Source organism: Emys orbicularis, chromosome 3 (assembly GCF_028017835.1).
Source record: "Emys orbicularis isolate rEmyOrb1 chromosome 3, rEmyOrb1.hap1, whole genome shotgun sequence".
NCBI lineage: Eukaryota > Metazoa > Chordata > Testudines > Emydidae > Emys > Emys orbicularis.
Genome location: NC_088685.1, coordinates 216,412,638 through 216,425,602, shown reverse-complemented (window position 1 = coordinate 216,425,602; position 12,965 = coordinate 216,412,638). Strand labels below are relative to the sequence as shown.

At 44.0% G+C, this 12,965-nt stretch overlaps 1 protein-coding gene across 1 annotated transcript; it reads right to left on the bottom strand.

Moving 5' to 3' along the window:
* Positions 1–1,830: 1,830 nt before the first annotated feature.
* GEMIN6 (gem nuclear organelle associated protein 6) lies at positions 1,831–11,994 on the bottom strand. Its single transcript, XM_065401367.1, has 3 exons — positions 11,915–11,994; positions 9,623–9,768; positions 1,831–2,474 (listed from the first exon to the last, which is right to left on the bottom strand). The coding sequence occupies exons 2-3, from the start codon at positions 9,748–9,750 to the stop codon at positions 2,102–2,104; spliced, it is 501 nt and encodes a 166-aa protein (XP_065257439.1). The 5' UTR covers positions 9,751–9,768; positions 11,915–11,994; the 3' UTR covers positions 1,831–2,101.
* Positions 11,995–12,965: the final 971 nt, after the last annotated feature.

The following is a 12,965-nucleotide window of genomic DNA, read 5'->3' as shown; positions in this document are numbered from 1 at the left end:
TATTTCTGTTTCTGGACATAACACCCATAAAAAAGGCTTATAACAGATGTACCTTCTCAGCTGTGATTGTATTGAAGAAGAGTAATTAGGAACTGATCTAAAATTATGTAGATTACATATTTTAAAAAGGTACAAGAAAGGATAATGAAAGCCTAATTAATACTGCTTTCTGTTTTTTTCATTTAATATAGAATTTAAGTGATTGTTTTAAATTAAGCTTCTGTCGCTGGTTGTGAAGATAATCTTCAAAATGAATCAGTACACTGATGTCTAAGAATCAGATACACAAACAACTGGAGTGAAAAGAATGTGAAAAGCCCTATTTATTTTAAGGGGAGTCTAATTCAAAGCCAATTGAAATCAACAGATTACAATGATTTAAAATGATTTTAAACCCTCAATATGGGATTGAAATAGCTCTGAAGCCTATGAAAGTTTAAATGTCAGTATCCTTGATGAGAGAGACCAGGTGGATGAGGTCATTTTTTTTACTGGACCAACTTCTGTTGGTGAGAGAGATAAGCTTTTGCTCTGACCCTGTCAAGAACAAATCATACCGAACTAACCTAATTTTTAACAGGGTTGGTGGCTTAGTGTTACTAGGGCCCCCCCCCATCCACTATCAGATAAGGAAATTAGGTTAGGAAATTTTTGTAGCTTCAGCTTCCAGCCATTTGTTCTGGTTATGCCTTTCTCTGCTAGATTAAATACCTTTAGTATCTGATATTTTCTTCCTGTGAAGATACTTATACACTGTAATCAAGTCACCTCTCACACTATGCAGTTCACTCAGATTGGCCCCTGGGTCAGACTACACTGGGTACATACAGTCTCACAGCTCAGCCATACCCAAGTTACCGTGTCCTCACTGGTGCTGCACTCATGCACCTGCATCAGTAGGACTTCCCAAGGCTCTTTATTCTGCAGTAAGCTGTGGCACTGATTCTTTACGAGTGAATTGTGGGAGAACTTATCTGTCCTGGGCACACAGGTGGAACTGTGGTAAAGCACTGGAGGACTGTCAGCACTCAAATGACTTAGCCTGTGTCCTCACTTTAAAGTGGGCAAATTTCCAGCCCAAATGAAAGCTGAGCTCCAGCCTAAACCGCCAACCAGGCCAGCTAGCCGAGATGGAAAGCACCACTTAGCTCAGGTGAGAGGGGTGGGTGTGTGTGTGAATGGGAGGCGGGTCAGGGCAATACCTGGATAAGAGCCTGGGCTAACTCTGCAATGAAGACAAAACTTCAGTCTTCTTTTGATAAACTAAACAGATTGAGCTCTTTAAGTCTCACTGTACAGCATTTTCTCCAGCCCCGAATAATGTTTTGTGGCTCTTTTCAGCACGCTCTGATTTTTCAACTGATTTTTTAAAATGTGGACACCAGAACTGGATGTAGTAATCCAATATTGGTCTCATCCATGCCACATACAGAGGTACAATCATCTCCCTCCTTCTACTCCCCCATTTATACATCCAAGGATCACATTAGCCCTCTTTGCCACAGAATTGCCCTCAGAGCTCACCTTGGGTTGCTTTTGCACTATGACCCCTAAATCTTTTTCAGAGGCTCTGCTTTCTGTAGGGAGAGCCTGCATTCCATGTCCCTAAATGTATAATTTTGCATGTGGCTGTATCTAGATTGTGCCGTATGACTGTCCTGTCCTCCTCAGTATTTACCACTCCACCAATCTTTGTCACCCACAGGTAGGAGGAGAGGCAATTAAAGGCGGACACAGAGGGGAGGGACACAGCCAGGAAGACAAGATTCATCAACTCAATCTTTCATATGAGACAGTGTTAGATAAAGAATTAGGATTCCATAGAATAAAATGTCATTCATACCAAATAACATTTTTTTATACAAAATATTAGGTAGTACAAATGCTTTCAGCTGTACGACTGATCCACCATCTGTTCCCTCACATACAGAATAAGCCAGAGTGGCTAACGCACAACAGTACCGCTCACCCTCACACGTGTGAGTGGAAAATCAAGTCAACCAATAGTATAGAACAATTCTTAATTTAAGGGAAAAAGAACACCTCCCCTGTTTGAAATAGAAGCGTTTTAGATGAGAAGCGTTTGTCAACTTGTCCATTACTACTGCGTTGCAAGATGGCCTTGTATCAAGCTCTGGACTCGAGATAGAATAATTTCATTGGAGCTGCTGCAGTCTTCTGGCCCATATGGTGGGTCGATAGTTAATACACCTGCCACACACAGTGTTCTTTGTGACTCGCCTTGTTCTGTTACAGGGATGTGATTGGTCTCCAGCCAAGTCTTCAGGCTGTTCTTCCTCTTCTCCAGTTCTTCGTGGCCATAAGCTTTGCTCTCTTCTGGCATGAATAAGTGAGCAAGCTGCTCCTTCATTTCATCATCCCCTTCATTCACTATTTCAACTTTCTGTACAGCGTGACCCAGGATGACTGAGACACATACTTTTCCATCCTCCATGAGCTTCACTAGGGCAACACTGCCAGGAAAGAGGACGTATATTGAATGATAAATCATTAACTAGAAAAAGACAGTGAGAAATCTAGGCCGTGTTGCTCAAAAATGGGTGCTTAGAATTACGTTAGTAAATACATAGCCAGATTTCCAAAATTTGAGAGCTCAGGAGTTCTCATTAGAAGTCACTTTAAAAATCATGCCACATAATCAGGCAAATTTCAAACACCTGTTTTTGAAAATCTTGGATATATATATATACACACACACACACACATATACACACACACACACACACTCTGGAAGTGCAAACTTGACACAGGGTTCCTGAGTGCCCAGGAATATTATAACCTAGTCTATTTAACATCTTGCATGTTGAAGGCCAGAACATAGAATTCCACACTTTAATTACCATGTAAATACATGAGATAAATTCACCACCATTAAGGTGCTTGCAGAGGAGAGATTCTGCCTTTTTTGCTTGTTTATTATATAACAGTGCCAGAATGCTTTTTGGTGGGGAAAAAAAAAGAATGGGAGAGGAGGGCTGTTTGTTTGTACATTGGAAAAATCAGGTTTCATTTCCTCTGGAAGACTCCCTTGGTGACTGGCAGTGCAAGGAGAGGACATCACTGTGGACAGTAGAGATAAAGCCTGAAGCTATGTCTATACTGCACACCTTACAATGGCATGCTGTTGTAAGGTGTGCAGTGTAGCTACTCTTTGTCACCAGGAGAGAGCTCTCCTGGTGACAAAACCATCCCGAACGAGAGGCGGTAGCTTCGTCGATAGGAGAGCAGCTCCCGCCAAGAAAACGCTGTCCACACAGGCACATTTCGTCGTTAAAACTTTTGTGGTCCAGGGGGAATTTTTTTTTACACCCCTGAGCCACAAAAGTTTTAATGACAAAGTGCAGTGTAGACATGGCCTGAGTGATTGCATTGGGAAGGAATTTAGGGTGGGAACCACAAAGTGATTGAGGGCACAGCTATACTAGAGAGTTTACAGCGGCACAGATGCAGACGCACCGCTGTAAGCTCTCTAATGTAGCTGCTCTAAGCCGACGGGAGAGAGCTCTCCCATTGGTTTAACTACTACAGCCCCCGCAAGTGGCAGTAGCTGTGTCGGCAGGAGAAGCTCTCTCACTGACATAGCGCAGTCCACACTGGCACTTCTGGCGCGGTAACTTATGTCACTCAGGGAGGTGATTTATTCACTCCCTTGAGCAACATACGTTATGCTGACATAAGCTGTAGTGTAGACGTAGCCTGAGCACTGCAATGCTGAGCATCACAGATATATCTTTTAGGCACCTAGAAAAAAAAATCATGGAAACAATGCTGCGATCCACAAAGCCTGAGTCAGACACCTAGGGTCCCTATACCATCAATGGGGAGACAGAGATGACTCAGAATGGAAGCCACAAAAGCCAGCATGCTAGGCAGCTCCCCACCTAAGCTAGCCAATGGGAGATGCTGACCAGAGAGGTGTGTGCTAAGCCCTGTTCCTCTCTCAAGAAGAGGTGCCTAAGGCTTGGTCTACACTTGTCGAGCTAGCTACTGCCTCTTGGAGAGGGGGATTAACTACACTGACATAAAAAACCCCTGTCGATGTGAGAAGCGTCTATGCTATGGTGCTACAGTAGTTGTGCCACTATGGCATAGACATGACCTAAGTCTCTGCTTAGCAATCCATAGATGGGAACCTGTCTCCTAGTGTCAGGCAGCTTAGGCGCCTGCGGGGATGAGTTCAGTGCCTGCCTCACTCCACGCCAAACAGCCAGAGGAGGAGGAAGTGGTGCTGCTGCCGCCCACCTCGCAACTTTTAGTCCCGGGGTAGAGCACTAACCTGTGATGGGGGAGCCCCAGGTTCAACTCCTCTCTCTGTGCCTGAGGGGGAGAAAGGATTTCAACAGGGGACTCCCACCGCTCAGGAGAGCGCTCATAGCACTGGGCTATGGGATAGTCTGATGTGGGGCACCTTCAGGGCAGGTCTACACTTCAAACACTGCATCATGCAGCTGCACCGATGGAGTTGTGCCTCTAGCACTTCGATGAAGATGGGAGAGCCCTCTCCCGTCAGCATAGTCAATCCACTTCCCCGAGAGGTGGCAGCTCTGCTGATGGGAGAAGCTCTCCTGCTGTCATGGTGCTGCCTACACCGGGGGCTGGGTCGGTGTAACTACAGTCACTCGGGTGTGGATTTTTCACACCGCTGAGCGACAATTATACTATTATCAGTCTGCAGTGTAGACTAGACCCATGTCTCTCCTGTTGAAGCAGGTCCACTCTGGATAACTAATGACAGAGTGATTGGAGCAGGGGGGTTGGACCCTGCATCTCCCACCTCCCAAGTGGGTGCCCTACGCACTGGACTACAGAATCATTCTCTCTCTCCGGCCCAGCAACTTTCCACGGTGGACATGTACATAAATAGTCACTGAGTGAGAGTCTATAGTTCAGTGCTTAGGGCACTCAGCTGAGAGGTGGGAGACCTGGATGCAGTCCCCCTGCTCCCTTATTTACCCCGAGTGGAGCTTCAATGGGAGAGACTGAGGGGACCCCATCAGACTATCTGTAGTTCAGTGGGGAGCACTCAAAGGATTTCAACAGGGGGCTTCCACCTTTCTCCCCCTCTGGTAGTGAGGGGAATTGAACCTGGGTCTCCCACATCCCAGGTGAGTGCTCTAACCACTGGACTAAAAGTTACAGGTGGGGCACTACCACCATATCCTCCTCCAGCCAGATTGAGAGTTAGACTTGACCTGGTAGGCAGGCCCTGAGCACACCTACCAGAGTGGCCCCCGCCCCTGCCGTAAGTGTTTTTCCGCTTATCTTTTCCCAGTTTGTGAATAGCTCTGGGTCTTAGGTCAGAGATAGGCATCTGGGCACCTAGAGGGAGGCAACTGTGCACATCCCCAGCGGCAGAAACATAGATGCCGAGCCAACTTCTACCCTGAAAACGTAGGCACCGAGTTTAGGTGCCTATGGGGTTCGGTGGGAGTTTTGAGGAATGCATTGGAGCCAAAACTGGGATTTAGGCACCTAAACCCCAGACGTAGGCACCTAAACCCCAGATGCAGGCACCTAAGTACCTTTGTGCATCTAGGTCTTGCTTGTTAAAAAACAAGTTTTAAACAACTATTCAACTCAAATCTGGCCAACAGCTGGGGGGGAAATCTTTGTAACTGACTCAGGCCCCGGGCCAGTTGGTTAGTGGCTCAGAGTGCTGCCTTTCCAGCTCTGATCTTCTAAAGCAGTGGTCCCCAACCTTTTGTCTGGTGGCCGCCAGACGAGCCACGGAGGACCGTGGCGGCAGACGAGCATGCGCCAAAATGCCGCTGACAAGTGGCAACGTCAATAGGCGTCACCGCCAAAATGCCGCTGAGAAGCAGCGTCATCCAGAGGCGTCGCCACCTCTGGATGACGCTGCTTCTCGGCGGCATTTCGGCGGATGCTCGTCCGCCAGCCAGTACGTGGGCGCACTTAGATGCCGCGGCGCCTGCAGGCACCGCATTGGGGACCCCTGTTCTAAAGAGTCCCACAACAAATGCAGTGAAGAAAATATTTAGTCTTAGAAATATCAAGTAAGTTTATGTGGAGAAGGGAGACAATAATGGAGTTTTTCCCTACCTCAGGGGAAAAGGGCAGAAGCTATTTTTCCGCTTTGCCAGCCACCTGTCAGAACTCTGTGCTAGCACTGTCACACCATTCACTATTATTTGACTATGTTAGTTTCCTAGAAGATGCCCAATTTAGCCTGGCCCAATTAGCCAACTAGCCTAAATTTCCACAGCCCCTTTCATACCAAACTGCTTTACAAATGATACAGATGTAAGACCACAGCATTGCAGCCACCTTGAAGGGGAGGACCGTCACCAGTGGGCACAGGAAACACAGCATTGGTGAGTAGAGGGCAGGGCTAAGCAACAGCAGTGAAGCAGCAGCTCTCTACTCTTTCACAACGCATTGTGGGCTCCAATGTCTCATACAGAGTAGACAGCCTCCATCATTCATTGTCTGAACAAATTCAAAGCTAAATGCACGGAACTCTACTTATCTACCCTGAGAAGCAAGGGCTATGCCAGCCCAGCCTTGAGTTCAGCCTGTAGCACCAGGCACACTGAGTGTTTCAAACCTGACGTTCAGACCCCATCTTACAAGTCTGCAAGAGCTAAAGCGCTACTCACTGTACTTTCCCAAAATGTTCCTGCCAGATATCCCCCCCCCCCCCCCCACACACACACACAGCTCCGATTCCTTCTCAATGCATACTCAGAGCCTTGCACCCCATGCTCTAGTTCAGCATAAAGCAGAGCTAAGATACGGGGAAGAATGTTTGTTCTCATGTGCAAAGCTGCACCAAGATGCAAAGACCCTAATCACTTGTAGTACTTTATATTTTCAGAGGACCAGAACTCCATTTAGCAGCCGTACAAATCTCTATAAGGGACAGTTCTCAGACACACTGCGGTGGCTGCTTTAGATATGATGGAGCAAGCTCTTAAAACTTCTGAATACTAAGGTACCCAAGAAGATCATAATGGGACTAAATGAAGAGTCTGCTCTGATTAGTCTCCAAGCACAGACTACCTCATTCTTAACTTATCTCCCAAAACACAACCTAGGAGATGTACATAAGCATCTATTATTAGGGCTGTCGATTAATCACAGTTAACTCACGTGATTCACTCAAAAAAAAATTAATCACAGTTTTAATTGCACTGTTAAACAATAGAATTCCGTTTGAAATTTATTAAATATTTTGGATGTTTTTCTAAATTTTCATATATTCTATTCTGTGTTGTAATTGAAATCAAAGTGTATATTATTTTTTATTACGAATATTTGCACTGTAAAAATGATAAACAAAAGAAATAGTACTTTTCAATTCACCTCATACATGTATTGTAGTGCGATCTCTTTATCGTGAAAGTGCAACTTAAAAATGTAGATTTTTTTTTGTTACATAACTGCACTCAAAAACAAAACGATGTAAAATTTTAGAGCCTGCAAGTCCACTCAGTCCTACTTCTTGTTCAGCCAATCACAAAGACAAACAAGTTTGTTTACACTTACAGGAGATAATGCTGCCCTCTTCTTATTTACAATGTCACCAGAAAGTGAAAACAGGCATTTGCATGGCACTTTTGTAGATAGCATTGCAAGGTATTTACATGCCAGATATGCTAAATATTCGTATGCCCCTTCATGCTTCAGCCACCATTCCAGAGGACATGCTTCCATGCTGATGATGCTCATTAAAAAAATAATGCATTAATTAAATTTGTGACTGAACTCCTTGAGGGAGAACTGTATGTCCCCTGCTCTGTTTTACCTGCATTCTGCCATATATTTCATATTATAGCAGTCTCGGATGATGACCCAGCACATGTTGTTCATTTTAAGAACTCTTTCACTGCAGATTTCACAAAATGCAAAGAAGGTACCAATGTGAGATTTCTAAAGATAGCTACAGCACTCGACCCAAGATTTAAGAATCTGAAGTGGCTTCCAAAATCTGAGGGGGACGAGGTGTGGAGCATGCTTTCAGAAGTCTTAAAAGAGCAACACTCCGATGCAGAAACTACAGAACCTGAACCACCAAAAGAGAAAATGAACCTTCTACTGGTGGCATCTGACTCAGATCATGAAAATGAACATGTGTCGGTCCGCACTGCTTTGGATTGTTATCAAGCAGAACCCGTCATCAGCATGGACACATGTCCCCTGGAATGGTGGTTGAAGCATGAAGGGACATATGAATCTTTAGCACATCTGGCATGTAAATATCTTGCGACACTGGCTACAACAGTGCCATGAGAATGCCTGTTCTCACTTTCAGGTGACATTGTAAACAAGAAGCGGGTAGCATTATCTCCTGCAAATGTAAACAAACTTGTTTGTCTGAGCAATTGGCTGAACAAGAAGTAGGACTGAGTGGACTTGCAGGCTCTAAAATTTTAGATCGTTTTGTTTTTGAATGCTGTTTTTTTGTACATAATTCTACATTTGTAAGTTCAACTTTCATGATAAAAAGATTACACTACAGTACTTGTATTGGGTGAATTGAAAAATACAATTTCTTTTGGTTTTTTTTTTTTACAGTGCAAATACTTGTAATCAAAAATATAAAGTGAGCACTGTACACTTTGTATTCTGTGTTGTAATTGAAATCAATATATTTGAAAATGTAGAATGCATCCAAAATATTTAATAAATGGTATTCTTTTATTGTTTAATCGCACAATTAATCACAATTTTAAAAAATCGTGATTTTTTTTTAATCCCTTGACAGCCCTAATTATTATTAATCACATTTATTACACTAATGCCCAAGGGCCAACAAGGAATGGGGCCCCATTTTGCTAGGAACCGTAAAGACACAGAGTAGTAGACTTTCAATTCCCAACTAAATAATAATGCAGAGCCCTTATGTTGAATTTATGCATCCTGTCCCCTCTGGTACATTCTTTCTTTAGCTAAAACACTTTGCTTGGATATAAACATCCCCTTGCAGTGTTTTCAGCCTAAAATCACTTGTGCTAGCCCATGAGAACAGAAAATAAACTCATCTATCTACTTCCATTGTCCAAGATGAGTGAAATACAAAAAACAAAGTATAGTGTAAAGTTTGATTTTTTTTAATTATCTACAGCCCCAATTGTGATCTGCATTGGTGCAAATCAGTTCACCCTATGGATTACAATATAGCACTGGGGCTTTAGGTGATACTTAACAGGAAAATAGATTGGTATTTTTAAGATGTTAAGCTCCCTTGAATATTTCCCCTTGGCTTTCTCTTGGATGTGACGAAGGCCAAATGCATTCTATATTTAAAACACAGCACTACACAGAAGCAGTGATGATGTTTTAAGAGTGCTTAAAATGCACAGCAAAATTGGCATGAATGAAGAGCAACCAAGCTCCTGGGTTCCATCTGTTCCCCAAAACTATTAGTCTCTCAAATTAGATGACCATTTGAAATCATATGAACAATCCTTATGACTCCTAGCATCCCCTTCCTCTTGGCCCTGCTAATTAACACAGATATAGAATTATGGACCAAATTCCAGTGTGCCATTTCTGCTCCAAGCAAGTTTGCTTCAGATTCAGTCTTTCCATATCAGATCACCGTTCTCTTTGTTATAAGCAAATACAGCTCTGTACTTACTTTGCAGAAACTGGGTCAATTGTTAAGACCCATCCTTTGTATTCATGTTTCTCAGCAGCTGTGACTTTTACTTCTTTGTTCACATAAGTCTGCCACTCTAAAGGACTTTTCCTCTGCCATTCACTCATATTTCCCACTCACTGAACCTAAAGAGCAATCAGTGTAGTTATTAGCAACAGCAGATGCCTCTACTCCAACCCGTTGCACCAGCATTGAGTTTGCCTCCTTTTTCTGTTTAATCATCTTAGTCACTTCTTACATCATATTTTAATGAAAAAGTCAATTAAACACTTCCATTTCCTCCCTCATTTGTTGTTTTTAAAGGCGCACACAGCTAAAAAAAAAATCATATTCCTAACATACAAAAATGTGTACCTTCTATTGTCACATGTAACCGCTGAGATGACTATGTACCTTCTATATTGGCCCAAGTAACTCTTACCATCACTGTCACTGAGACAAGCAGAAAGATTTTTTCACTCTACAGCGGGCTTTTGAGCACCCTTTGTGCACGGTCACTCTCACTACTGTGGGCAGTGCCTTTGCTTTCCAGCCTCATGTGCTAGCTGATGACGTGGATGGATGACTTGAGGATTCCCTGTTCTGTTCACTCCCTCTGAAGCACCTGGCATTGGCCACTGTTGGAAGACAGGATACTACTGGGCTAGATGGACCATTGGTCTAACCCAGTATGACCACTCTTATGACATCATTCTTGTGCCCTGCCATGGGGGGAGCTCAGATATATACATACTCTTCCTCAAGCCTTGCCAAAGGACATTGATCAGTAGCAGCAGCACAGCGGCTTCTGTTTCTCAGTTTGGGGCAGGAAGGCATCTCGTTTTCCCAGGACCACTCCACAGAGCTTAGTGGAGGGTGGAAGAGGGAGATGAGTGTACAGGACTGAGTCCAAAGAGCCTGGGGAAGCCCATTTCTTCATTGTGCAGAGGCAGGGAGCACTGGGAGTCTCTTCCACTTCCTGTCCACTGTATTTGGGGGGAGGAAAGCACCAGCAGGCAGGGAGAGTCCTTCACTTCCTAGACCCCTCTGCATGGATCATGGAACCTGCAGTTCACCCTCTGCTTTTCTGAACCTGTGCTCTATTAGAACATAAGAACGGCTATATTGGGTCAGACCAAATATCCATCTAGCCCAGTGTCCTGTCTTCCGACAGTGGCCAATGCCAGGTGCCCCAGAGGGAATGAACAGAACAGGACAATTATCGAGTGATCCATCTCCTGTCGCCCATTCCCAGCTTCTGGCAAACAGAGGCTAGGGACACCATCCCTGCCCATCCTGGCTAACAGCCATTGATGGACCTATCCTCCATGAATTTATCTAGTTCTTTTTTGAACCCTGTTATAGTCGTGGCCTTCACAACATCCTCTGGCAAGGAGTTCCACAGGTTGACTGTGCGTTGTGTGCAGAAATACTTCCTTTTGTTTGTTTTAAACCTGCTACTTATTAATTTCATTTGGTGACCCCTAGTTCTTGTGTTATGAGGAGTACATAACACTTCCTTATTTACTTTCTCCACACCAGTCATGATTTTGTAGACTTTAATCAACCCCCCCCCCCCCCGTTAGTTGTCTCTTTTCCAAGCTGAAAAGTCTTATTAATCTCTCCTCATATGGCAGCCATTCCATACCCAATCATTTTTGTTGCCCTTTTCTGAACTTTTCCCAATATATCTTTTTTAAGATGGGCGACCACTTCTGGACGTAGTAGTCAAGCTGTGGGCGTACCATGGATTTATATAGAGGCAATATGATATTTTCTGTCTTATTCTCTATCCCTTTGTTCATGATGCCCATTATCCGGCATGTAGAGCGCAGAGCCCCACTCAGAGTTTGTGCTCGATACTGTGCAGAGGAAGATTGTCCCTGCCCTACAATCTATGGCCCTCAGTCTCGCAAAGACACTTGTTTTTAACTTTAGGCAGACACTATACGCAATAGGACTATTCAGGTGTGCAAAACTAAGCCAGTGTGGAACTGTTCACAGGATCCCGGCCTATTAGTGTCTCTGCACTGCACATTCTGCTGGTTGCAAAGTGTCCTTGCTAGTCTGCTCTGTTCATGCACTCATTCTCACTTAAACCAAGCTTGCTTCCCGGAGCCTGTTCTCCCCCACAGGCCAACAGAAAAAGCAGACTGAGACCCCTGCTCAAATCGTTATTGCCACTGAATTACACTTCCTGCAGTAGGCAACCAACATAATCTAGGCCAGTGTACTCTGCAGTACTAAGACCCCTTGAAACCAGCCAGACAGCCACGCTTGTGTTTCACTTACATGCAACAGTGCTGAAGCGAAGAGCTGGCTCACACTCACAAGCAGCACCACCATCCCCGAGCCCGGAAACGCATAGCCCAACGTGCAACCCAGCGCGCTTTGCTCAGAGACCTCATTTCCTGGCCCCAGAAGCCCCTGTTCTGTAGTTTCCAGTGATCCTGTGAGAGTACGATCGCTTTCCTCATTGCTACCGGTGTTGCGTTGTTGGAGTAGCTCACGTGCTTCCGTTAGCTCATATGCAATTGAAAATTTAATAAATTACAGGGATTTGTACTAAAATAGTAACGTGCTCAGCATCTGTCTTCCTAGAAAACTCCACGCATTCCAGCCCCCTGGGGGTTTTTCAACTGCAAATTTCGGTTTCAATAGCTTGGAAGCAACGTTTGACTACAAAACCTTATCTCACAAAAACATGCGTGTATTTGGGATGTTTTACAAAATCGATTGGATGTATATTACCAATAAACGGGGGGACTGCATGAAATATATTTAAATCATTATGCTTTTTATTTCCAATTTCCATGAGATTTAAAGAAAACGCAGTATTTTTAGGTGTTGACCAGTGATAGGCAACCTGTGGCACGTGTGCCACAGGCGGCACGCAAGCTGATTTTCAGTGGCACTCACACTGCCCCGGTCCTGGCCACCGGTCCGGGGGTTCTGCATTTTAATTTAATTTTAAATGAAGCTTAAACATTTTAAAAACCTTATTTACTTTACATACAACAATAGTTTAGTTCTATATTATAGACTTATAGAAAAAGACCTTCTAAAAACGTTAAAATGTATTACTGGCACGCGAAACCTTAAATCAGAGTGAATAAATGAAGACTCGGCACACCACTTCTGAAAGGTTGCGGACCCCTGGTGTAGACAGTGTTGCCAACCCAGAACATTAACAAATCACAAGTCAAGGCCAGAAAAAGCATTAGTTTGGATTAATAATCATGAGGATTTTTTTTTTAAGTTAGGCTATTTTTAGTGAGATACAAATATTGAGATTTTATTGAGATCTATTCATGAAAAGGGCTATATAAGAGCTAGGTGGTAT

Coding starts and splice junctions, on each gene's coding strand:
- GEMIN6 (XM_065401367.1), bottom strand. CDS start 9,750: ATGAGTGAATGGCAGAGGAAAAGTCCTTTAGAGTGGCAGACTTATGTG. Junction 2,475..9,622: donor ATTGACCCAGTTTCTGCAAA/GTAAGTACAGAG, acceptor CTTTCCTGGCAG/TGTTGCCCTAGTGAAGCTCA.